General features: G+C 48.3%; 1 protein-coding gene across 6 annotated transcripts in view; it reads right to left on the bottom strand.

Annotated features, from left to right (window-relative positions):
• RFTN1 (raftlin, lipid raft linker 1) overlaps positions 1 to 26679 on the bottom strand; it is a 228674-nt gene that overhangs the window by 166052 nt on the left and 35943 nt on the right. Inside the window, exon 1 of one of the 6 annotated variants that reach the window (XM_086390856.1) lies at positions 14853 to 15208. The exons of the other annotated variants lie outside the window; for them this stretch is intronic. Within the exon in view, the coding sequence (XP_086246982.1) occupies positions 14853 to 14871 (19 nt within the window). The 5' untranslated portion in view covers positions 14872 to 15208. Of the gene's footprint in view, positions 1 to 14852; positions 15209 to 26679 lie in introns of those variants that run through there. 6 annotated transcript variants of the gene reach the window in all.

The following is a 26679-nucleotide window of genomic DNA, read 5'->3' as shown; positions in this document are numbered from 1 at the left end:
TTATAATATTAGAAAAATTCAAAAACAAGGGTATCTGAGCACACATTAACTAGTGATGATGTTATCATACATCACGTAACCTGTGGAAAATCCCACCAGGGGCTCGTAAAAGAGTGGGAAAAAAAGGTAAGAGAGGTCTCAGTATTATTTTGAAAACAGCTCTGTCCTCCAGGACTCCCGGGGACCACACTCGGAGCTGCTGGGCTCCGGCTGACGCAGAGATGACAACCGCTTCCAGAGTCACTTCCGCCATAAAATCCAAACGCCCGCTGTGTTCAACGCGTCCATGAATGTTTACAAGCCAACATGCCAGCTCTAGGAGAACTTCAGAAAGTATGCGTGCAATTTTCGATGACAAGAAAACGGGCTCTTGAGTCTCCTACAGCTCACCACGTTTGATTTATGGCCTCTGCTGATACAGACGACTTGCCACTTCTACACAGGGCTATGCAATGTCTTCAGTAAGGGACGGGCCTGCCAGGGTACATGCGATCCATCAACAAATACCTCCTTCAAGCCAGTCATTCCCAGAGGCAGCCTTAGGGTCAGAGGTGCAGCCTCGACAGATATCCCGGGTTCGAATCCTGGCTCGGCCACGTGCCGGCTGGCGGTGGGCGAGTTACTTACCCTATCAGTGCTTTTGCCTCCCCAGATATAAAAAGGACAATAACAGTATTTACCCGTCAGGATCTTTATAGAAACCAAGAGGGTTAGCCACCTAAGACATAGTAAGTACTTAATAAACATCAGCTGTTAGGGTACCTTCTTTGACAATATACAAGGTACCCCAAATGTCTCAACACAGTTTTAAGCTCAAACTTCAGAAGTATAAGCATCACAAACTTACCAAACAACTTGTTGAATTCTGTGAATTTTAAATAATAAAATTTCCATTTTTTGTTTCAGTTCCTCTAAGCGAAAATGGAGAATGCTATCTGAAACAAAAATTTAACTACAACGGTCATTGTGAGGTGGGGAATAAGATGAATATATAAATGATCCTTACAAAAAGATTTTTTTTGCCATTAAGACATATTAATTTAATAGACATTTATTGAGCACCTACAATAGAATGGGAAAGACTAGAGATCTCTTCAAGAAAATCAGAAATACCAAGGGAACGTTTCATGCAAAGATGGTCTCGATAAAGGACAGAAATGGTATGGACCTAACAGAAGCAGAAGATATTAAGGAGAGGTGGCAAGAATACACAGAAGAACTGTACAAAAAAGATCTTCATGACCCAGATAATCACGATGGTGTAATCGCTCACCTAGAGCCAGACATCCTGGAATGTGAAGTCAAGGCGGCCTTAGGAAGCATCACTATGAACAAAGCTAGTGGAGGTCATGGATTTCCAGTTGCTGCTGCTGCTGCTGCTAAGTTGCTTCAGTCGTGTCCAACTCTATGTGACCCCATAGATGGCAGCCCACCAGGCTCCCCTGTCCCTGGGATTCTCCAGGCAAGAATACTGGAGTGGGTTGCCATTTCCTTCTCCAATGCAAGCATGCACGCTAAGTCACTTCAGTTGTGTCCAACTCTGTGAGACCCTATGACAGCAGCCCACCAGGCTCCTCTGTCCACGGGATTCTCTAGGCAAGAATACTGGAGTGGGTTGCTATTTCCTCTTCCAGGAATTCCAGTTGAGCTATTTCAAATCCTAAAAGGTGATGCTGTGAAAGTGCTGCACTCAATATGCCAGCAAATCTGGAAAATTCAGCAGTGGCCACAGGACTGGAAAAGGTCAGTTTTTCATTCCAGGCCCAAAGAAGGGCAATGCCAAAGAATGCTCAAACTACCGCACAACTGCACTCATCTTACACACTAGCAAAGTAATGCTCAAAATTCTCCAAGCCAGGCTTCAGCAATACATGAACCATAAACGTCCAGATGTTCAAGCTGGATTTAGAAAAAGCAGAGGAACCAGAGATCAAACTGCCAACATTTTTTGAATCATCAAAAAAGCAAGAGAGTTCCAGAAAAACATCTACTTCTGCTTTATTGACTATGCCAAAGCCTTTGATTGTGTGGATCACAGCAAACTGTGGAAAATTCTTCAAGAGATGGGAATACCAGACCACCTGACCTGCCTCCTGAGAAATCTGTATGCAGGTTAGGAAGCAACAGTTAGAACTGGACATGGAACAACAGACTGGTTCCAAATAGGGAAAGAGGTACATCAAGGCTGTATATTGTCACCCTGCTCATTTAACTTCTATGCAGAGTACATCATGAGAAATGCTGGGCTGGAGGAAGCACAAGCTGGAATCAACATTGCCAAGAGAAATATCAATAACCTCAGATATGCAGATGACACCACTCTTATGGCAGAAAGTGAAAAGGAACTAAAGAGCCTCTTGATGAAAGTGAAAGAGGAGAGTTAAAGCTCAACATTCAGAAAACTAAGATCATGGCATCTGGTCCCATCAGTTCATGGCAAATAGTTGGGGAAACAGTGGAAACAGTGACAGACTTTATTTGGGGGGGCTCCAAAATCACTGCAGATGGTGACTGCAGCCATGAAATTAAAAGACGCTTGCTCCTTGGAAGAAAAGTTATGACCAATCTGGACAGCATGTTAAAAAGCAGAGACATTACTTTGCCAAGAAAGGTCCATCTAGTCAAGGCTATTGTTTTTCCAGTAGTCATGTATGGATGTGAGAGTTGGACTGTGAAGAAAGCTGAGTGCCAAAGAATTGATGCTTTTGAACTGTGGTGTTGGAGAAGACTCTTGAGAGTCCCTTGGACTGCAAGGAGATCCAACCAGTCCATCCTAAAGGAGATCAGTCCTGGGTGTTCACTGGAAGGACTGATGCTGAAGCTGAAACTCCAATACTTTGGCCACCTGATGAGAGGAACTGACTCACTGGAAAAGAGCCTGATGCTGGGAAAGATTGAAGGCAGGAGGAGAAGGGGATGACAGAGGATGAGATGGTTGGATGGCATCACTGATTCAATAGACATGAGTTTGTGTAAGCTCCGGGAGTTGGTGATGGACAGGGAGGCCTGGCGTGCTGCAAAGAGTTGGACACGACTGGGGGACGGAACTGAACTGAACTGAGCACTTTATTCTGTGTCTGGTTTGTACTAGGTGCCTAGGAGATACAACGAAACCAGACAAGGTGTCTAGCCAATGCAGTCCAGCAGGCTAGAAATGGATCAGGAGAGCATGTCTGTGGTACCACCATGGTCCAGTTAAGCTCAGGCTGGGTCCTGGGGCCTCAGGTAGAAGAGTCCTTAGCCTCCTGAGGGCAGAGGAAAGGCAACAACATTGTCCTTGCTGACATTTGGAAAACATCTTCCTACCAGAGAAGTCAATTTTCTCCTCATGTCATTGATTCTGTTCATTTGCATGAAGCCTGTGTATCTATAGCTTTCTATTGCACCAGATCTTCAATATAGATCTTTATTGAGCTTTTCCGTCTTTGTAAATCATAAACTGTCCTTTCACCATCCACAATGGCAAGCATTCGACCCACACGTTCTATTTACACACACAGGTCAGTTCAGTTCAGTCGCTCAGTCATGTCCGACTCTTTGCAACCCCATGAATCACAGCACGCCAGGCCTCCCCGTCCATCACCAACTCCCGGAGTTCACTCAGACTCACGTCCATTGAGTCGGTGATGCCTTCCAGCCATCTCATCCTCTGTTGTCCCCTTCTTCTCCTGCCCCCAATCCCTCCCAGCACAGTAACAGCCTCTTATATAGATGCCAAATTTCAGCAACTAAAAACTCAAATGCATACAAAGCAAACACAAAGCACAAAGAAGTCAAAATAATTCTCAAAACCACAGCCACTTTCCATAAACTTCAGCCCCTTTTGAAGAGTGTCTCAAGCTATAGTTACTCTTATCTTATACACATAAAGAGCCTGTTATCTTTTTTTCTACCAGATTGAAAGTATAAAAACCTGAAGAGTAAATTAAAAATATGATACCCGGCTTCAGGAATTCTCTAAAGTTACAAACCAGTACACCCTGGTTTTTGCTGAATGAAATTAGTCTTAACAGAACCAAAAAGGACTAAGTAATGTTCACAAAGTATTTCAGATATCTAAACTCAGACATGAAAAGTCCTTTGCCTTAGTGAAAGACAATTTTTCATTTCCCATATGTCAAAAGACTGAAAACTAAAAACCAAACTCAAATCTACACTCAAAATTTTCTTAAAAATTCTAGTTTTACTAGAATACACTTGCTTAACTAGCTATCACTCATATCTTTAAGGACCTAGTCAGTGTCATCATGATATAGAAAAAGATCAAAGATGAACATGTTATTATAGAATCTTGACCATGACTATTTGTTTAAATGTTAGAAAAAGTAAACTCTCATATTTATATACATTATGTTTATCTTTTTTGTTTCTATAACTTGGAGCTGTTTGACATTTGCAGACTAAAACAAAAAACTAAGAAAATTAAATGTGATATTTTCTTCTCAGATAACCAAACAAAGATGCTTTTGAAAGCATGAATTTTTCAGGTGATTGGCTGATTTCAACAATGCATGTGGACATAGCTTTGGTTTGAATTTTTCTGAACAGTGATCCAGACCCACATGAATATTAGACACAATCAGGTAGTAGTATGCAAAATGTACACTGGGATTCCAGGTGGCTCAGTGGTGAAGAATCCACCTGCCAATGCAGGAGACCGAGGTTCCATCCCTGGGTCAGGAAGACCCCCTGGAGGAGGAAATGGCAACCCGCTCCAGGATTCTTGCTGGGAAATCCCATGGACAGAGAGGCAAGCCTGACAGAGTATAGTCCATGGGGTCTCAAAGAGTGGGCTACGCCTGAGCACACGTGCGATGCAGAATAATACACTGCAGGGGGGAGAAATCATGCGGAATCTTCTCACCCAGTGAAACACCAAAACTGTCTCAATTCCCTTTTCGCAATGTGATTTTTTTTTATTATGTGCATTTTGATATTTGCAGGTTTATTGGAGGCTAGTGGTGAGTTGCACATAGGGAGATTTAAGTAACCATATTTGGTTTTCTAGAAACAATCTCCTCCTTTCTCCTTCACCCAAGGCCCATCATGTTATAAATAAACCCACAGCCCAGAGGGAAGGCCTCAGGGAGCCCAGGTGGGCATCATGTCAGAATGTGCTGAGCCCATTTTGTCTGAAAAGCCCTCTTAATGCCTGACCACACCTGAGCAAGCAAATCGAAGCAGGAAACAGAATATTCAGATCAGCGGGGTCAACCACCCACACCAACAGCCAGGACCAGAGCCACACATTTCAATCAGAGGTGGGGTGGGGAATATTTCGCCTTAACTGACATTTTCTTCCTAGTTTTCTCCTTTTTTGCTAAGGTAGAAGTATCATATCAGTTCAGTTGTTCAGTCATGTCCGACTCTTTGCAACCCCATGAATCGCAGCACGCCAGGCCTCCCTGTCCATCACCAACTCCCGGAGTTCACTCAGACTCACGTCCATCGAGTCAGTGATGCCATCCAGCCATCTCATCCTCTGTCACCCCCTTCTCCTCCTGCCCCCAATCCCTCCCAGCATCAGAGTCTTACCCAATGAGTCAACTCTTCGCATGAGGTGGCCAAAGTACTGGAGTTTCAGCTTTACCATCATTCCTTCCAAAGAAATCCCAGGGCTGATCTCCTTCAGAATGGACTGATTGGATCTCCTTGCAGTCCAAGGGACTCTCAAGAGTCTTCTCCAACACCACAGTTCAAAAGCATCAATTCTTTGGTGCTCAGCCTTCTTCACAGTCCAACTCTCACATACATACATGACCACAGGAAAAACCATCGCCTTGACTAGATGGACCTTTGTTGGCAAAGTAATGTCTCTGCTTTCGAATATGCTATCTAGGTTGGTCATAACTTTCCTTCCAAGGAGTAAGCATCTTTTAATTTCATGGCTGCAGTCACCATCTGCAGTGATTTTGGAGCCACGGAATCCTAAAACATCACTTACACTTGTGTACTTGCAAGACCAGAATGTGAAGACAAGCAGGGGAAGAAATCGAATGCTGCTGACGAGACCAGTCTTTCAGAACTTTGGAAACCGAGGAACAGACGTGTCAACTGCTCATTTCCCGAGAACCCCTGACAATCCTGAGGCTTCATCGGGAGCTACAGCCAGATAACATTTCCTCTCGTCAAGACCACACTGACATTTTCCCTCAGTACCATATAATGTTTCTGATTCAAGGTCCTCAATTCTTAGCCTGGAACTGGAGTTGGCAATTCTTGGGTCTGCTTCTCAAACTGGAGTATCATTCTTTATGTATTTATGTGTATGTTTCAAGTAACCCTCCTTCTGTATCTATTGTATATTTTTTTTTTTCTTAACGTCTAAGGAAATGTACAGCGTAGTGCAATTCTTTTGTATCACACATTATATGACGGGGCATGCGGCCACAGTGAAGTCTCGGGAAGCTTTCTGCTGCCTCAGTTACAGCCTTTGAAAACAGCTCTCTAGAAATAACATTCCTGATCAGAAGCTCCATCTCTTTTAAAATTCACTAAGGATTAGGTTACATGTTCAGTATCACTCTGAAATAGGTCCCTTTCCTATTATGCATAGTATGCTAAAAATAAGTTTTTTTTTTTTTTTTTTTTGCGGGGGTTGTGGGGGAGACATACAGAATGTCCCATTGTTGCTGGGAAATTTTTCTTCCTAGCCCCCGGGTGGAGGTTGGAAGGAAGTTTTTTTCAGGAGCAGATTAAGTTGGAGTCTTTTCTCCTAATTGTTACGGTTGTTTGGACGGATGCTTGTGCTTTCATTTTGAGGCAAAGTAGTGAAATGTTTTCACAGTATCAAGAAAAGAATTGACTGCTTTTGAGTCAACCTTACATGCTGGATCCCCATTCACACACAGCACGAAATAAGTAGAGTCTTTACAAATGGTATTTTGATAGATGCTGGATTGTTATCTGTGCCATATTTGTGCCCACTCTTTTAAGAACAATGTAGCATTATGTTCATTTGGATAAATTGTGATTTGACAACCGATTTCAATAAAACATTAGCTTCACTTAAAAAAAAAAAAAATAAAGTCTGACACTGTTTCCACTGTTTCCCCATCTATTTCCCATGAAGTGGTAGGACCGGATGCCATGATCTTCGTTTTCTGAATGTTGAGCTTTAAGCCAACTTTTTCACTCTCCACTTTCACTTTCATCAAGAGGCTTTTTAGTTCCTCTTCACTTTCTGCCATAAGGGTGGTGTCATCTGCATATCTGAGGTTATTGATATTTCTCCTGGCAATGTTGATTCCAGTTTGTGCTTCTTCCAGTCCAGCGTTTCTCATGATGTACTCTGCATAGAAGTACCCCTAGTCCAAGGTAAGGAGCAGCGGCTGCGCTTTGCTGGAGCAGCCGTGAAGAGATACCCCGTGTCCAAGGTAAGAGAAACCCAAGTAAGACGGTAGGTGTTGCAAGAGGGCATCAGAGGGCAGACACACTGAAACCATACTCACAGGAAACTAGTCAATCTAATCACACTAGGACCACAGCCTTGTCTAACTCAATGAAACTAAGCCATGCCCAAGACAGGTGGGTCATGGTGGAGAGATCTGACAGAATGTGGTCCACTGGAGAAGGGAATGGCAAACCACTTCAGTATTCTTACCTTGAGAACCCCATGAACAGTATGAAAAGGCAAAATGATAGGATACTGAAAGAGGAACTCCCCAGGTCAGTAGGTACCCAATATGCTACTGGAGATCAGTGGAGAAATAACTCCAGAAAGAATGAAGGGATGGAGTCAAAGCAAAAAGAATACCCAGCTGTGGATGTGACTGGTGATAGAAGCAAGGTCTGATGCTATAAAAAGCAATATTGCATAGGAACCTGGAATGTCAGGTCCATGAATCAAGGCAAATTGGAAGTGGTCAAACAAGAGATGGCAAGAAGTATCATATCAGAGACCTGTGATGCAAACAAGAGATGTGAATCATGAACCTCATTTTCCAAGCCAAAGTTCAGAGTGGAAGGTCTAAAACCAGGAAGAATCCTTTAGACTCTGATGATGTCAGAACCTTTGAGCAGTGTCTCTGCAGCTGTGACGTGACCCACTCACTCCCTCTCCACCTGCTCCCCCTCCTCCAGAAATTTATCCTTCATAAGGCAGCCCCTACCCTCGACTGGCCAGACTTCTGAAACGAAATGACAGGCAAAGGAGGATCAGCCCCAGAGTCAAATGGAGAGATCTCAGAAGACACCAGTCATTCTGGAAAGTGAGATGGAAAAGCCCACAGAGGCCCCTGAGGCAGGGGCCAATGCCAGGCTCAGGAAGGATGCAGAGAAACGTGCGTGCCTCAACAGCAAAGGGCTTCCCCAGTGGCTCAGACAGTCAAGGATCTGCCTGTGATGCAGGAGACCTGGGTTCAATCCCTGGGTCAGGAAGACCCCCTGGAGGAGGGCATGGCAACCCACTCCCGAATTGTGGCCTGGAGAATTCCATGGACAGAGGAGCCTGGCAGGATACAGTCCATGGGATTGCAGAGAGTCAGACGACGAACACCTTACTTTCACTTTTTCTTTCAACATCAAAACCACAACACAGACCTCGTTAGGTAAAGATCAGGTTGCAGCTAACAAACCTAACCTAATTTTCCTCTGACCATCTTTGACGAGGAATAATCTCTGCTACATTCGAATACAGACTTTCTGGTAGGGGGTGGGGGTGGGTCAATGAAAATCCTCTTATAAAGAGGGGTCAATCTCAAATAGACGCGAAGGTGGCTTGCCTTGGAGGCAAACACTACTTTAAAACTCTTACACGAATTATCAGCAATAATCAAACTTTAAAATACCCCTCTATATTTTCGTTTTTAATTAAAAATATACACACAACTCCACACCTGTATATACACATGTGCACATACATGCATGTACGTCTCACTAGGAAAGCCAAGCTAAGTACTGGAGTTTATCTGTAATAACCTCATGTGCTATAACCCAGGGGCCAGACCACAGGCAGTAACAGATGACTCGAGAGAAAGAATAGGGCCCTGTCAGGCAATTACACAATTATACACGATGACCATGTTTACATTATCAAAGGGAGGCAGACCCAATTACCTAGCTACTTCAAATGAATAACCCCATTTTCCTCCATTATCTGGCAGGCAGGGTCTCAATAATCTGAGTCATTACCTCAAATTTACTCAGACGGTACAGGTTTGGCCAGTGAACCCAGAAGTAGTTTTTCCTTCCAGAACGCCTCCACCATCAGCAAATACCAAAATGCGCCGCAGTAAGCCCCCATCAGCCTTGTCTGTAAGCAGTGTAAGCGAATTCTCTCCCTCGCCTGGCAGATCAACAGGTCACTCTTGTCTCTGGTTTTTTTTTTTTTTTTTCCCTTGAGGGCACCGCACAGCATGTGAGATCTTCATTCCTTGACCAGGGATCGAACCCAGGTTCCCTGCACTAGGAGCGTGGAGTCACAGCCCCTGGGCCACCAGGGAAGTCCCAGCATGTCATATCCTAATAATCCAGGCTTGAATGGTTTTTTTTTCTCCCTGATAAAAACTCACAGGGCCACAGGACTTCAGGGCCCAAGGTCTAAAAGCCAGCTGCCAGCAGCAGTCCGACCAGAAGCCCAGCCACTGACTCGCAGCAGTTCAGGGAGGGGCCCCAAAGCCCCAAGGCTTGTATCCGATGCTGCCTCTGCCTCACGAGCTGCACGGTGGCTTGGCAACTGCTGACCTCTCTGGACCTGAGAGGTTCCATCTGGACGAAGGTGGGAATAACGGCACGTGTCTTAGAGAGGTGTCCGAGGACTAAACGAGAGGACGCGTGTGACGCACGCGGTGCAGCTCCAGGCACATCCTGCCTTTTAAAACACGTGTGGAGAGAGTAACGTGGAATCATACGCGACCACGCGTGAAGCAGCCAGCCAACGGGAGTCTGACGTACGACCCAGGGAACTCAGCCCGGGCTCAGTAACAACCTAGGGGTGGGACGGGGAGGGAGGTAGGAGGGAGGCTCAAGAGAGAGGGGACATCACAGAAAACCTATGGCTGCTCCATGCGGATGTTTGGTAGAAACCAGCACAATATTGTAAAGCAATTACCCTTCAATTAAAAACTAATACATTTTAAAAAATTATTGAAGTATAGTTGATTTACCATGTTGTGGTAATTTCCAGCGTCCAGCAATGTGATTCAGCTTTATATATATACACACACACATATACATGCATGTACATATTTTTCATATTCTTTTCCATTATGGTTTATCACGGGATATTGAATCTACTTCCCTCTGCTCTACAGTAGGACCTTGTTGTCTGTCCATTCTCCATAGAATAGTCTGCACCTGTTAATCCCAAGCCATCCCTCCCCACTCCCTTGGCAGACACGAATCTGTTCTCCACGTCTGTGAATCTGTTTCTGATCTGCAGGTACGTCCCTCTGTGTCACATTTTAGATTCCACGTTGAATGGTATCGTATGATATGCGTCTTCCTCTCTGTGACTTACTTTGCTGAGTACGACAGTCTCTAGGTCCATCCACGTTGCTGTGATGGGTCTCACCCACTGGTAACAGAAGTCTAAAGCGCCAGCGTGGTGCGTGCTTCTGATAGCATCTTCATCCATTCGGCACTCTATGCTCTGTCTTTATTACGCTTGGAGTTGGCAAAGCTTCTTGACTCTCTGGGCTGATGTGGCTCACAAGTGTGGGGGAAACTCTCAGCCATGATCTCTTCAAATACTGCTTCTATCCCACCTGTCCCCATCTTCTCCCGAGACTCCAGTCACACATACCTTAGACTTTCTCATTGTGACCCACTTGTCTCTTTTCTCTTTGTTCCACTGTTAACTCTCTGCCCTTCAGTTTGAATAGCTTCCACTAATCTTTCCCCAGTTCACTCCTCCTTGTCTTCCGCTACATCTGATCTTCTGTGATTCCGCATGCTGTCCAGTTCTTTTATTTCAGGTACTTTCCCACAAACAGATTCTTTATAGATTTGTTTGATCCTCTGATTCCACTCGGTTCTTTACAGGTTCCAATTCTCTTATGAAGTTTTCCATCTTTCCCCCTATTTTCTCCATTAAAACTTTTTCTCTTGAGCGTATGAATCATAGTTTTTTGTAAACTTTTTTTCTTTTTCCACTATATCACACATCAGTTAATTATGGTTCACCTGTGAGTCTGTCTCTATTATCTGTCTTCCTCTTGTTTTTTTAGTTGCAATGGCATGACAATAACTTCTGACTAATACCAGCATCACGTACTAACAGTTGAGGGGACCTGTGATGGGGGTGCCTCCTCAGGAGACGGCTGTCCTCCCCTCGCGCTGAGCAGACGGAGCAGGTGCGGGAGGGCCCGGCGCCCTGATCTGGAGCAAGCTGGTCCCCCTCTCTGAGGGCCCAGCTCTCAGCTGGAGGACTCCTGCGTCCTCTGTGCCTGCATCCTCCAATCCCCCAAGCAGGCCCTGCACCCCAGTCTTTACCTCCTCAGCACCCTCCCCCGCCAAGGCCTCGCTGTCTCAGCACCTCTCAGAGGCCTTAAACAGAATGATTTTTAAAAAGTATTTCATACGGCTTTTCTTTGGTTGTCGGGATCATTAGTTTGCCCCAAACTACTCAATCTCACCTAGAAACAGAAAACCCTCCCTTAAATTTCTCTAGTGCTTTCACTACAACATTTAACCTTCCCCTCATAAACCTATCTTCCAGTGTCCTATCTTTTTGCCTTTTCATACTGTTCATGGGCTTCTCAAGGCAAGAATACTGAAGTGGTTTGCCAGTCCCTTCTCCCGTGGACTATGTTTTATCAGAATTCTTCACCATGACCCATCTGTCTTGGGTGGCCCTACACAGCATGGCTTAGTTTCATTGAGTTAGATAAGGCTGTGGTCAACATTACTTTGCCCATAAAGGTCCGTCTAGTCAAGGCTATGGTTTTTCCAGCAGTCAGGTATGGATGTGAGAGTTGGACTATGAAAAAAGCTGAGCGCCGAAGAATAGATGCCTTTGAACTGTGGTGTTGGAGAAGACTCTTGAGAGTCCCTTGGACTGCAAGGAGACCCAACCAGTCCATCCTAAAGGAGATCAGTCCTGGGTGTTCATTGGAAGAACTGCTGAAGCTGAAGTTCCAATACTTTGACCACCTGATACAAAAAGCTGACTGAACTGAACTGAACTTATAAACCCATAAGAAAAAAACAGAGCAATGTTCGTCACACGGATATCTGAAACCAGAGGTTTCATGGCCCACAGGTTAGGTCCAGCACGTGGCCAGGTCTGCACATTGTCATTGCTCTCTTACATATTGTGGGGGGCTGCTTTTGCATTTTGCAGCCCTACAAGGGCAGAGCTGAATAGCTGTGAGAGAGACTCCCCAAACCCTCACTACTTAGTGTCTTCCCCTTCACAGAAAAAGTTTGTCAGCCTATTTTATACAGGTCCGGGGACCTTTGGAGAAGGAAATGGCAACCCATTTCAGTATTCTTGCCCGGGAAATTCCACCGACAGAGGAGCCTGGCTGACTACAGTCTAAAGGGTCGCAGAGTCGGGCACGACTGAGCACAGCACGGAGCACCCAGGGAGCGGGCGTCGGTTTCGTGACTTACAAGCAGCTTCTGAGAAGACCACATCCAAGGCCCCTGGTTTCTAGTCCAGCTGCCTCCCCATTAGTCACGAGTTGCTTCCTACTGCAGTGATTTATTATAAACATTTTTAAAGATGAACAAAACAACGAGAGAGCGATGGTTTTCAACCAGACAGTCCCAAGATGGAAAAAGAAGGAGTCCCAGCAAACACAGGGAAGGACGTGTCTATCTTTGGAATATTTGGGGAATTTCAGCAGTCACCTTGGAAATCTGCTGAAACAAATAACGGGCGGCAAGTAGTCAAGGATGCCGCTCTGAGGTAGGAAAGGCTTCTTTTACTGTTGCTGTTCAGAAAACAAACATGTAAGGCAGAACAATGAAAGGAATCCTGTGAATGTGTTCAATCTGTATCCATCTGATTGCTGAGCGCTTTCATCAAGGCAGTCCCTGAGCAGGGGGAAGAAATGTCCCCAACAGAGGCCGGCAACTCAGAAAGACACAAATACATGCGCACACAGTATGTGACTAAACAGCAGAAAAAAAATCTGATGCAGTTTCAAACCTAAGGCCTTGAAAGAAAGGCCGTCTTCCTTTTCCCCTCCCTGGCTTAATACAAGCACATGGTAATCCGCTTCTTTTTAATAACTGGTACAATCTAATGAGTGGTGCAATTTAGCACCCCACATCAATTATGGATGCTAAAAATTTCAGAATCATAAGATCACCACAATTATCTCACACACACACAACACACACTACACACCTACATGCACATACACCTACACATATACACCTACACACACCCACACACACACCTATACACATACACACACATACACACACCCATACATAGACACATACCCACCCACACACCTATACACGTACACCCCCACACATTTGCACGCACACACACACACATATACACATACACACCCACACATATGCGCACACACACACACCTATACACACACACACACACACACACACACACCTGACGGGCACAGTTAGCCTTTTCTGTTTCACGGCATCTTGTGCAGAAGGCTGAGCTGAGCTTGTCCCCGTCCTGCCAACTGTGAAGCCCTGTTTTCCCAGGGAAAACACACTTAGGGCTCCAGCGTGTAAAACCAAGTGTAAGAGGGGAGGAAGACGACTGCATCAAAGTAATGGCGTCCGGCCTCACGAAGCAGCATAAGAGCCTCTGCGTGGTGAGGAAGGCGGACTTGGCTAAGGGAAGGGCCCCCAAGGCCACGCTGGCAGCACCCCAAATTCTCCTGGTGCTTTGACTGAGTCTGAGACAGACGGGCAGGACCCACCCGCGTTCCCGGGCGAGCCCAGCGCTCCGCAACCCTCGCGCCCTGGACCCTTCCGTGGCCGCCCTGTGCCCAGGCCCACAGGCCCAGCCCCCGAAGGCGGCGTCCGCGGGGCTCCACAGTCCCGGGTCTCCCCCAAATGCGCCTTCCAGACTCTCTTCCTTGCCCCTCTGCTTTTGCGATAAAGAATCCCTTTAAAGCGCACCATCCCACCTTCCCAACCTGCAAAGGAATGAAGCGCTACCCGAGGACCACATGCCTCCTTCTGACTTTGCCACGAAAAAGTATTTTATTCTAAAGATGTACTAGAGATACAAAGCCCTACAGTCATTTACTTGGATAATAAAAGTTCTGAATCACAAAATCTGAAGAGACCTCTGACATCATCAACTCCCATTTTCCCAATCGGTGGTTGAGGAAGCCCATGGGAGAATGCAGGGGAATATCCCTTTCTGCTCACCGATAAACTCCATAAAGAAAGCACTTTCAGGACTTCCGGCAGTCCAGCGGTGAGGACTCCGCATTCCCACTCCAGGGGGACTATGTTCGATCCCTGGTTGGGGAAGGAAGATCCCACATGCCGTGTGGTGCAGACAAAAAATCAGAATTTTTTTTACAAGAAGGCAGTTTCTCGGGGACCAGCGGTCCCCTCGTCTCCTTCACAGCCGGCCTCAAGCCCAGTTCTGATTTTCAGCTAGAACCCCAATCTTCTCTCTACAGAGGAGGATGCGCGCTGCTCACAGCAAAGGGAGTGGGGTGGACCCACAAGAAGAGGCTGTAAAGCTCCCTGCCCCGTCCCCTCCATGCCCTCAGGTCAGCAACGCCCGTCTGCGGACCACCCTGCGGGGAAGGAGGCTGGGAGAAGCAGGCTCACTCCTAAAACCCCAAATTTAATTCCTCAGCAGACCGTTTGCATACATGATCACCATCTTTTCTTCATAAGCCAAGCCCTTCATAAATCAAACCTCTTCATAAACTCTGAGACCCGAGCGTTCAGCAAGCACTTACTCGAAACACGGGGAAACATCCATATGGAGACCCCAGACCCGGTAAGGGCAACCGGGTGAGGCGTGTTTCTCCACCACAGTGGGCGACGCCTCAGCACGCTTCCCGCTTTCCAGAAGTCCCGTCGGCGTAATTTATGTGGCTCGTACCTCACTCCCTTTCAGGCGACAAGGCTTTTTATCGTTTTCATTTGGAAACTTGTCTTTGGGACTTTGCAAGTCCGCACTGCTAACTTCTGAGGTACGGGGGTCTGTCCGGAGTGCTCGTGGGCGGGAGGGCGCCTTTCCTGCTGTCTGTCCCACCCCATGGCCATGGAGTGCAGCCCTCACCCCCGTCACGGTGTTTGCTCTCCCCATCACGGCCTTTGCAGATGTTTTTCGTATGTTTACTGGCCTTTGAATAGATGTTCAGTGCCAGAGTCAGCCAAGTAGAGCGATGGGGGGGAGGAAAAGGCTGAAGCATTGCTTCACTAAACCCAGCTCGTGGAGCTTCAAAACAAAACAGAACTTGACTCGGAACAAAGATAAGGTTAAAGTCAGATCTCGGATTGAAAATGGTAAGGAAACTGGGATGAGCTGAGACCAAGTCCAGCTGAGCCGATTTTCACCAGTCGTAAAAGATGACTTAGGCCCCGACGCCCCAGTACAATGGAGCAATTAAATCTTTATAAGGGAGACAGTGAATGCCACAAAATCAGACCCAGCCAGAAAAGGGCACATGAGCTTCCCCTTCCTGCAGCTGGCCCGCAAGGGCGGCGTGCAGCCACCCCTCCCTGGGCAGGAGGCCGGCCCATCCTCCCCCGCACGGCCGGCCTGAACCACATCCGACAGCAGGCCCCTGGCCGCAGGTGGGGGGGATTTCCTTTGGCCACAGGCCCCTCATGGTCCTCGAGTTCCTTGCCTACTCCAGGTCCAAGTAAGTAAAAAACTAGAAGGGTCCCTACGCCAGAGGTGCCCACCCGGCTGCATGTAAAAAAAAAAATTTGTTCAGCAAAGTGGCCAAGGGCACAGTTTCCGGAGTTAGGAACCTGGGCCCAAGTCCCTAGAAGTTTTCTCATCTGTAAAATGGGCATGATCATAGTACAAGGTGGCTGGAGTGTCATGAGGATTAAAGGAGTCAATACATGTGAAGGGCTTCAACCAGGGCCTGGCATGTAGTAAAATGCTATCCAAGCTGCCAGCGGCTGCTGGGATGTTGTTGGTAAGTATTCTACGACAGTGTCTATCACCTAGACAGCATATTAAAAAGCAGAGACATTACTTTGCCAACAAAGGTCCATCTAGTCAAGGCTATAGTTTTTCCAGTAGTCATGTATGGATGTGAGAGCTGGACTATAAAGAAAGCTGAGCGCCAAAGAATTGATGCTTTTGAACTGTGGTGTTGGAGAAGACTCTTGAGAGTCCCTTGGACTGCAAGGAGATCCAACCAGTCCATCCTAAAGGAGATCAGTCCTGGGTGTTTACTGGAAGGACTGATGCTGAAGCTGAAACTCCAATACTTTGGCCACCTCATTCAAAGAGCTGACTCATATGAAAAGACTCTGATGCTGGGAAGGATTGGGGGCAGGAGGAGAAGGGGGTGACAGAGGATGAAATGGCTGGATGGCATCACCGACTCGGTGGACATGAGTTTGAGCGAGCTCTGGGAGTTGGTGATGGACAGGGAGGCCTGGTGTGCAGCAGTCCATGGGATCACAAAGAGTCGGACACGACTGAGCGATGGAACCGAACTGATCATTTTTATTAAGGCTTTCACAATGGCGGGAGTTGCCAACAGCAGCCAGGTGCAGTTATCGGGGTAGGACAAGCACTGGGCACCAGTCACAGAACAGCAGGACGAGCCAGTGCTGAGGCCTTATAAAGGCAGGTCTACAGCCCTCAGCATGAGCATAGTCCAGGGAAGGACAGCAGGGCGACGGGAACAAAGGGGAGCTCAGGGCAGACAACCGGGTTTGGGCCCCCCAAGACTTCCACGGAGAAAGATCCTGGGCCTGGGAGATGCCTGCTCATCTTGAATGGGAAGTTTCGCTTCTCCCCACCTCCCATGTTGGCTTCCCTGGTGGCTTAGATGGTAAAGAAACCTCCTGCAGTGTGGGAGACCTGGGTTTGATCCCTGGGCCGGGAAGATCCCCTGGAGGAGGAAATGGCAACCCACTCCAATATTCTTGCCTGGCGAATACCATGGACAGAGGAGCCTGGTGGGCTACAGTCCACAGGGTCTCAAGAGTCGGACACAACTGAGTGGCTTCACTTTCTTTCTTTCTTTCTTCCCACAATCCCAATGCCTGGACACAGAGTCAAGGCCAGCGCCACGGGAGATGGGGGAATGAATCACAGAAAAGACACCCCAAGGACTCCTCCAGTCGACTTGGAGACATCTCCTGAAGATCTACTCTGTACCAGGCCCTCCGGATACAGCATCTCATTCACCCTGGCAGAGACCGCATGTTGCTGTGGGCTCAGAGAGGTGAGGTCATGGAGTTAGCAGCAAGAAGCATGAACTGTAAACCTGGATCAATCAGAGACCTTAAAACATGCCCCATCCAGCACATCGGAGTTCCGGCCTCCATGGATGATCGATTTATCAGCATCAGCAGGAAGCCCTCATGTGTCTTTCCAATGGCACTGAAGCAGAAAGGGAAATTTCCCCTGGACAACTGCTGAGCCAGTCCTCGTGAGGAAAGAGGTGGATGAGAGCGGTCCACAGCCCCAGAAATTTCTATTCAGCCCTTACTAACAAGCTCCGAGGTGGATTCCTCGGTGCTTCATCTGTCCATCTGTAAAACGTGAATACTGATATTTGTCCTTCCAGCTCTCCTTCTGTATACAGGCTGAGGAAGCCCCTATCAGATCAAGTCTCCTGCAGACGACAACTAAAACACAGGACAAAACCAAAAAAAGAAAGAAAATCTATCTGAGGGCTCTGGAGAGGAAGCCAAAGCAAGTAGGTACTGAAGCGGAGTTGATACTTGGAAGAAAGGGAGTTCAAGGAGCTCCTGTTATTTACAGCTCTTAGCCAAGGTCAAGTCCCGGTCTGGGCCACAGGGGCAACTTAAACCCAGAAACTCACAGTTTTCCTGGCTTGGAGAAACTTAAGACAGAATCCTGGGGTGCTTCTGCTGCTGGAACATGAAGGGGGGAATCCCAGAAAGGAGGGAGCCAGAGAGAGGACATTTCAAATTCTGAGTAGAAACTGTGTCCACATCTCCGACTGACCCCTGGACCATGCATGCGTGAAGCCCTCTCCAACCAGCCCCGTCAAGGCTGGAAGAACAGAGCCCTGAAGCCCCCACCTCAGAAACAGAGTTCACAGCTGGAGTCCAATCAAGTAAACCGCAGGCTGAAACAACAGGAGAACCGACCCTCATCAGACGAGCGCAGCAGAATCTAGAGTCTCTGTGACACAACATCATAGAACGCCCAGGACACCACCCAAAATTATTCCAAAATCAGGTGAATGTGTGGCTCACGCTCAAGGAAAAAAAGACAATCAGCGAAGACCCACCCCACTTCCGGTAACTTCTACCGGAACTTAGAACTTCCGGTAACTTCTACCGGAAGTTAGACAAGAGTCTTAAAGCAGCTCCTTTAGAACTATACCCACTACCTGTCCAACCGACGTCAAAGAGTTGTTCAAAGCTGAAGTGAGGTCAGGCAAGAAAAGGAGCTTTGAAAAGTTTCACACTTGCTCTACCTAACGTAAGAATTTAGGTGGCCTCCGCCTCTCACACCTGTTTCCAGAAACCATACATTGAAAGAAACCATTTTAACATGCATGACTTTTTCTCAAGGAACAAGTTATACTCAAGGACTGAATTTATGATCAAAATCTGGTTTTTAAATAAATCACGAAGACAACTAATAATCAGTTCAGTCGCTCAGTCGTGTCCGACTCTCTGTGACCCCACGGACGGCAGCACGCCAGGCCTCCCTGTCCATCACCAACTCCTGGAGTTTGCTCAAACTCATGTCCATAGAGTTGGTGATGCCATCCAATCATCTCATCCTCTGTCGTCCCCTTCTCCTCCCGCCTTCAATCTTTCCCAGCATCAGGGTCTTTTCCAATGAGTCAGTTCTTCACATCAGTTCAGTTCAGTCGCTCAGTCTTGTCCAACTCTTTTCGACCCCATGGACTGCAGCACACCAGGCTTCCCTGTCCATCACCAACTCCCAGAGCTTGCTCAAACTCATGTCCATCGAGTCGGTGTTGGAGTTTCAGCAGTTTCAGCTTCAGCATCAGCCCTTCCAATGAATATTCAGGAGTGATTTCCTTTAGGATTGACTGGTTTGATCTCCTTGCAGTCCAAGGGACTCTCAAGAGTCTTGAGAGTCTTCAGAACACAAATAATAATGTATTATGATAAATCAAAGCCTGTAAAGCCCATATACCGCCCCCAATTTTTTTTTTCACACCTTTTTAGAAAACAAAATTGAGCCACGTGGCAGAGCCTGTTTTGTGCAGAAGGAAGGGGCAGTGTGAACAGTGGTCACCACTTGGGCTTAGAAGCCACACAGCCTGGGCTCAAACCTCAGCCTCACGACACAGAAGCTGGGTCTCCTCCACGAGCCATGCAGCCTCTTTGCACCTCAGTTTCCTGGGGCTCAGAGGGTAAAATGTCTGCCTGCAATGCGGGAGACCCGGGTTCGATCCCTGCGTTGGGAAGATCCCCTGGAGAAGGAAATGGTAACCCACTCCAGTATTCTAGCCTGGAGAATCCCGTGGACGGAGAAGCCTGGTGGGCTACAATCCATGGGGTCGCAAAGAGTCGGACACAACTGAGCGACTTCACTTTCACTTTTCCTACTGGAAACTGTTGATCACAATAGTATCAGCCTCACAGGATTAGGGTGATAATTCACATTCAGGGCCTACGTGGCTCAGAGTCGAGTGCTCAGTAAATAGGAGTTGCGAGAGGGGAGGTGACTTGACGAGTCTGCCCAGGAGGTGAGAGAGGGGAGGTGACTTGCTGAGTCTGCCCAGGAGCTGGGAGGAACACCTGGATCCGTGCTCCTGTTTTCAACCACTTCACAAATGTTCTTCAAACGGACACAAACGCACAGTAAATTGGTTATTCCAAGTTCCTGAAGAATTCTAAAATGTGAAAAATACACAGAAAGCCAACCCTGCCATGTCACATATTTGGTCCGAAAGTTAAATCTAAAAGTAGAATGTTTGTCTTGTAAACATTCTCCTTTTCTTCCTTTGAATTTGGAAGGTCTTAAGATGTGGTTTCGAAGGAAACCATCCTTTTAAAAAGGCGATCCTGGGAAATGTATATGAATGTCTTTTAAATTTTTTTATTAAAATAGAGTTGATTTACGATGCTGTGTTAGTTTCTGATGTACAGCAAGGTGATTCCATTGTGCCAATATAAATTCTTTTTCATATCCTTTCCCTTTATGGTTTATTGTTGTTCAGCCTCTAAGTCAGGTGTGACGATTTTGCAGCCCCATGGACAGGCTCCTCTGCTCATGGGATTTCCCAGGCAAGAGTACTGGAGTGGGCTGCCACTTCCTCCTCCAAGGGATCTTCCTGACCCGGGGATCAAACTCACATCTCTTGCACTGGCAGGCAATTCTTTACCGCTGAGCCAGCAGGGAAGCCCTCCTGGTTTATTACAGGATACTGAAGAGAGCTCGCTGTGCCATCCAGCAGGACCTTCCTGTTTATCTGTTTCATATACGGCAGCTTACGAGTGCCTTCCTGCCAGACATCGTCTCCAGGGCCACCCAGAGCCTCAGAACTCGCCTCACATGTGATGGCCCAGCACATCCCTGCCAGGACCCCACTGCAGACTCTGGTCTGAGGGCAGCAAGGACCACCTGCTTACAGTTCCCACACTCACTGTTTTTCTCTTCTTTTCCTTCCCATTTTCCTAACAGCTGACACAGCTTTAAGAAGTTAAAGCTGTAAAAAAAAAAAAAAAAAAAACACAACTGTCTAGGAATTGAGAAGGGAAAGTCACTTTTTTTTTTTTGCCTGCCATAACACGTATTATCATTGTTTATGAAACTCAAGATTTTGCCTTAAAAAAAAACAAACCAACAAACGTTGGGACAGGGAGCCACAGAGAGAGGCGATATCCTTCCCCGCAGAGCCCTCTGTCTCCCTGTGAGCAAGAAACGAAAGCCAGGAACTCACTACACGCTGGCCGCGTGGGAGCAATGGAGAATGTCTACACGGGCGGGTTCAACCAGGAGCCTACTCCCCACCCTCATCTCGTGAGGAGAAGTCACATCCTTAAAAATTCCTCAGCACGAGGCCCCAGGCAACTGACGCCAGAAAGAGGAGAGGGAGAACCTGGAGGAACCCAAAGCTTCCAGGAACTTCTGACAAGGCTACGGCGGGAGGCGCAAAGGGGACTCGGCTGGAAGGTTCTGGAACTGCAAGGACCTCAGAGGCCTCCCTCCCTCCTAAACGTTCCCAGGAAATCACCACTGGCCACGAAGGTCTTCATCCGTAACACCCACTTCCCATCACCTGCGTGCACACGCACACACACGTAGTAACTTCAGACACAGCTCCCCAGTCAGACCCTTCGGCCGAGCTGGTTCAACACTGCTGGCCAGAGTCAAAGACCTCAGCTCCCAAGCTGGCCACGAGCCATGATGCTGAGGAGGCACCCGGCGTCCCGCGGGGCACCAGACCTGCTCATTACACCTGCTGATAAAGTAAGACTCAAGCTGCCAAGGACCGAACAACCACCTGAGATGAGGTCCACAGAGGCCCTGTTTTCCTGCAAGCACTCCACTCGGTCAAGCATCACGCGTCTCTCCCACACAGAGGCTTCTCCCTCAGAGGGGGAGCGTCTCGTCAGAAGCCTGTGGTCCTCGTGGCCTGGGGCTGGACCACACCCCTGAGGCTCTGTCTCGCAGTCCCACCCCAGGTGGTCCACCCCCGTCTGCCACCATCCGAGAGGCGGATGGGACCCCGGACAGGGGTCAACGAGGACACACGGCCTCGTTCTGCAGAGAAGGGAGGGAGGTCAAAGAATCACTCCAGTCAGCCCATCTTGGGCAGCAACCCTGCTGGACTCTCCTGGACACTGTTCTTATCGGACTCTGCACTGACATGATGAACACGGCCACTGTCTTCGGAGCTCGACCATGGTGCTACCCAAGGCCTTATCTGACGACTATTCAGCTTTAACAGCCCCGGGGAATATGCTGGCATTTTACAGATACGAAACTGAGACCCTGAGGGGCTAAGGAACTCACTCAGGTCACAGAGCAAATGAGAGACAGCTCTCCACCAGCTCTGCAGCCTCAGGTCCAGATCTGCTCTCCCCCAAAGCCCACGCTTTTAAATCACTCCACCAGGGTGACTCCCCAATGTCCAGGCTGATAGACTGATAAACAGCCTCTGATTAATTAGTTAATGCTGCTGCTATTTGCCCCCTTTTCTCCAAGATAAACACAGGCTGATCCTGGGGCCGTGAGAAAGAGGCCAGCACACCCTCAGAAAGGCAGCCAGCCCAGGGGCGCTGAGGGACGCTGGCCTGGACATCGATGGGTGTCTGACGGCCTCATCAAAGCACTCAGGAGAAGTGAGGAAAAAACAGGCTTCCATCTAATGCAATTTTAAAACCACTAGTTCACCATGCAGGGCCAAGTTATCAAAAGAGCCTCAGCCACCACGGTGTTTGCAAAATCCTGTACATTGTTAACACACACACACACACACACACACACACCATGTATTGGTCCAGCATTCCCTGTGGAGCCAGGCAGGAGACATCCAGGCGAGCTGGAGTTCATGCCTGCAGGACGAGGACTGTAAACCAAATCGGCTCTATTTCTAGCAACCACGGGTGGGAGCAGGGAGGGCTCCCTGCCTCTTTTAAACCTAGTATATACAGATGGGGAATTGTTGCTTCCTGGTCCCACAGCTTCAGTCTGCTGGTCTGGAGGTTGGGGATTCCAAGAGAGACAACACAGCCATGGCGCCACTGAGCCGGAAGACAGGAGCACCCCTTGGCCGTTCTGGATGACCAATGCCACAGAAGTGGCCCCTGTAGTGACTGGGGTGAGTGACCCCGGTTTCCAAGGGGAAACTGGATGTCGTCAAAAATGGAACCCAGGGGAGGCTCTGGAGCTTCTCTTGTCTAAGAGTACATATTAATGGAAAACTAAAGCAGCTGGGGAGATGGGGGGCGAGGAGTAGTAGTAAGAATTCTGATTCCTAGATCACCCCAGCAGGCAAAGAACCCCAGCCAGGTGAGGTGTTGGCCAAAGGCAAAGCCAAGTCCCCGCAGTCACAGCGGCAATGCTGACTTCTCCCCTGGTTGCCCCGGTCCCAGCTGAATATGCCCTATCTTGCAGACTGAACCAGAAAAACAACCCCCATCACCCAGAGGAGGACACGTGCCCCTGGGGCCTTGTGTCTGCTCTTTCAGATCGAAGGGCAAGCTGGATCGCTTGTGTGAAGTGGAGCTGTCACTTAGGTAGGAATGGAGCTGTTCTGTCATTATGCTGAGTTAAAAGTGGAGAAGGATGTGTGGACCTGGAAAACGTGAGGGGTGGACTGTGCTGGTCATTGCATCGCTGCCTCGGTCCCCAAACTCCCCTCGAGACCCCGATCTTTGCTGTGAACTACAAGTCTGCCAACAGCATTCCTCCTCTGCTGGCCAACTTCCTATCAAGTCTGCGGGGCAGGCTCTAGGTGGAGACTGGACAGCAGGTGAGGGGAGAAGGGACCTCCGTCTTCTGCTCATGACGCCTCATCCTGGGGGCAGCAGCTGGCTCCAGCCTCCCACCTGGTGTCTCTCCCTACTCCCCGAAGCAGCCTCGTGGAGCTCAGCAGTAGGTGCTGAAGACGGTGCAGCTAATGTGATATGAACAGCCACGATCCTCCAAGAGCTTAAAACCCAGCAAGGAGAAGCCGCTGAACAAAGCAAGTGCTGTGATCACTGCCGCCAGGACGTCCAGGCTCCTTGGAGAGCGCATCACAGGAGGTCTGGGGACGGATGTCAGTGGCGTGGCTACACCCTGGGACTGCTGCCTACTCGCTCAGATACACACGATAACGGCACCAGAGCACACTCAGAGCCACAGCTCCGACTGTGTTACCTGCCTACACCCTTCAGGGAGGCTGCTGTGCATTCAAGAGACTTAAATTATTCTGCAACCCTGGAAATTTTACATTAATCATTCATTCATTCATTCATTCATTCAACAAGTGCACTCATCAGGAAGGCTTACAGCGAGTAAGTAAAGCCATGTTGCTGGGGAGCCTACATTAGTGGCAGGCCCCCACAAGTAACAACAAATACACAAGAGTATGACTTCAGATGACGGCGAGTTCCTCGGAGGAGGGAAGCGGGTGGTGGAGGCCACAAGTGAACGGGGTGAGCAGAGGGGCCATTTCAGGCAGGAAGGTGAAAGAAGGCCCCCCTGAGGAGAAGGCATTTAGCAGAGACTGGGATGAAGGAAAGCGATGAGCCCCAAGACGTGCGACCAGCCCTCCAGCAGAAAGCTCCAGAACACTGTCAGCGTACGGGAGCCGTGGACCGAGATGGTCCGTCATGGGGGAAGCGGTCCTCTCCTCTCCAGCAAACCCCCCAGGTCAGACCCAGTTCAGTGGCTGCATCCACATCCCCACATCAGCCTGCGGTTATTCCTCCTTACTTTCAATTTACATCGCAAGCTGGAGAGAAATGAATTACATCCCCGTGGGTTTCTCCGTTCCATACAATTAAGAAAAGCTATTTCTTAGTCACAAGGCGGATGACGACACCAAGATTTCCCATTTTCTCTCTGCAGGGAGGCTGTCATCACTCAATATTAATTGATCCTACTTCCATCCATAAAGCCAGAGTTGAAACAAATTTTTTGGTCACAAAAATGGCAACTATTACATTATAAAAGTAAATTATTAATGGCGTCTCCATTAAAGCACACCCGTCTTCCGAAGGCATCAGCTGCTTCAGCTCTTCTGGTGTTTCTTTAATGGGGAAAATGAGTAAATTATTATATTCCTTCCTGATAGTGGATAAACTGCCAGCGCTGATTCTATCTAAGGTTGCCAGAGACTTCCCCTATTTCATCACAACCAGGAGCTCATATAAAGGGTGTGACAGAACCCTGGGTTCCCCGCAGGAGAGCGCATCCATCGAATGCAATTTCATTTTCCTGCTAGAGAGCAGAGAAAGTGAAAACAGCAAGAAGACACGATCGACTCAAGGAGGAGAGAGAGTCTCATTTATATATGTTTCTGTCTTTTCCTGGGCAAAAATTTGGTACTTATTTTCAGAGCAGGGATGAAGGAAGGAGAGAAGAAAGGGAAGGAGGGAGGCGTGGGGAAGCAGGGAAGGGGGGAGGAAGAGAGGAAATAGAAAAGGAAAAGAGGAAAAATCACGTTGGAGCCACAGTTAAACAGCCCGCCCTGGACCGGGGACCTGCAGGAGCAGTGATGTTCATTACGGCTGACCGGCAGGCGTGGAGGCAGCCAGACGCCCGTATCAGCGAGGAACAGTTCTCAAGCTCATGGCTCTAGAAACCCAAGTCTTCCAACCCCTCTTGGTCCTGAATTTCTGGGTGCCAGGGCCCTGTGGAAGGGTAGACATGGGGCATTTGCATTTCATCAACAGGCTAAGATGTCACAAGTCCTGACTTTCACAGCTGGAAGCCAGGCTTAGTGACTGATTTACATATAGGCCGAAGAATAACCGTGGCAAAGCAGAAAGCTTTTCTTAAACACAGAATTTAGTCTTGAGAAAAGACGCATTCCGCTTAGCAAGGCCTACGACGTGAAACTTGAGATGCTATGGACACAGCTCACGGCATCAAAGAAAAGAAAAGGGTGGAAAAACAAGCGGTGGTCCTCTGCTTCTGGACTGGCAGACCACCCAGGGCAGGGATCATCCCTGTTGACGGCTGTCATTTAAGAGACTCGAGCACCCCTCCCCCAGGGGCTACGTGCCAGCTGCCCCTTCCCCTGGAAAACCGCCCTCAGTCCAAGGGCAGGCACCTAAGAGGCTGGAAGAGTCACGAAAGCTATTCAAGTGGCCCCTCTTTCTACTCATCGTGGCAGAAAGAGGACTGTGTCTGTTAAAACCCACCTACCCTCTTAAAGCTAGTTTTCCTAGAACATAGACGCTAGAAGCCAAAAACTACATGTCCCCTTTACAGATGACGACCCTGTAACAGAGAGGTAAAATGACCTTCTCAGAGTCACACAGCTAATCGATGGCAGAACCAGAATTTGACGTCTGGCTCTAGAGTCTGCACTCTCAACTACTCACAACACTGCCTCTCATAAAGAAGCAAGACCTCTTTTTGAAAAAACTGTCTGTTTCTTTCTTTATTTTTGGCTGTGCTGAGTCTACAGCGCTCTGTATGGACTCTCTCCAGTTGCACTGAGTTGGGTCTACTGTTGCAGTGGCTTCTCTCATTTCAGAGCACAGGCTCTCGCGCACACGGGCTTCAGCAGTTACGGCACCATGCTTAGCTGTCCCGCGGCGCGGGGCATCTTCCCAGACCAGGCATCGAAGCCATGTCCCTGGCACCGGCCGGTGGATTCCCAGCCCCGGGACCACGTGGCAAGTCCGAGAAGCAAGACTTGTAACCTACACGGCCTGCAGGGACACGTAGCAAATGATCCCAAAACACGGTGACCTAAAACAACAAACGTTTCTTAGCTCGCAGTCTCTATGAGTCAGGAGTCCAGGGGCAGCCTAGCTGCGGGCCTCGGCTCCAGGCCTCTGATGAGTGGCCTGAGGGCATCGGCCGGGGTGGAAGGATCTCGTGATCGCTGCAAGAGGACCCACTTCCACGCTCACGAACACGGGTGCTGCCCGCAGGTCCTCAGGGCTGCTGGACGAGACCCCGTT

The sequence above is a fragment of the Bos grunniens genome, chromosome 1 (genome assembly GCF_055505025.1).
Source record: "Bos grunniens cultivar Pamir isolate PY7600 chromosome 1, Bosgru_T2T1.0, whole genome shotgun sequence".
Lineage (NCBI taxonomy): Eukaryota > Metazoa > Chordata > Mammalia > Artiodactyla > Bovidae > Bos > Bos grunniens.
Note: the sequence above shows the minus strand (reverse complement) of the source record. Positions and strands in the feature narration are given on the sequence as shown.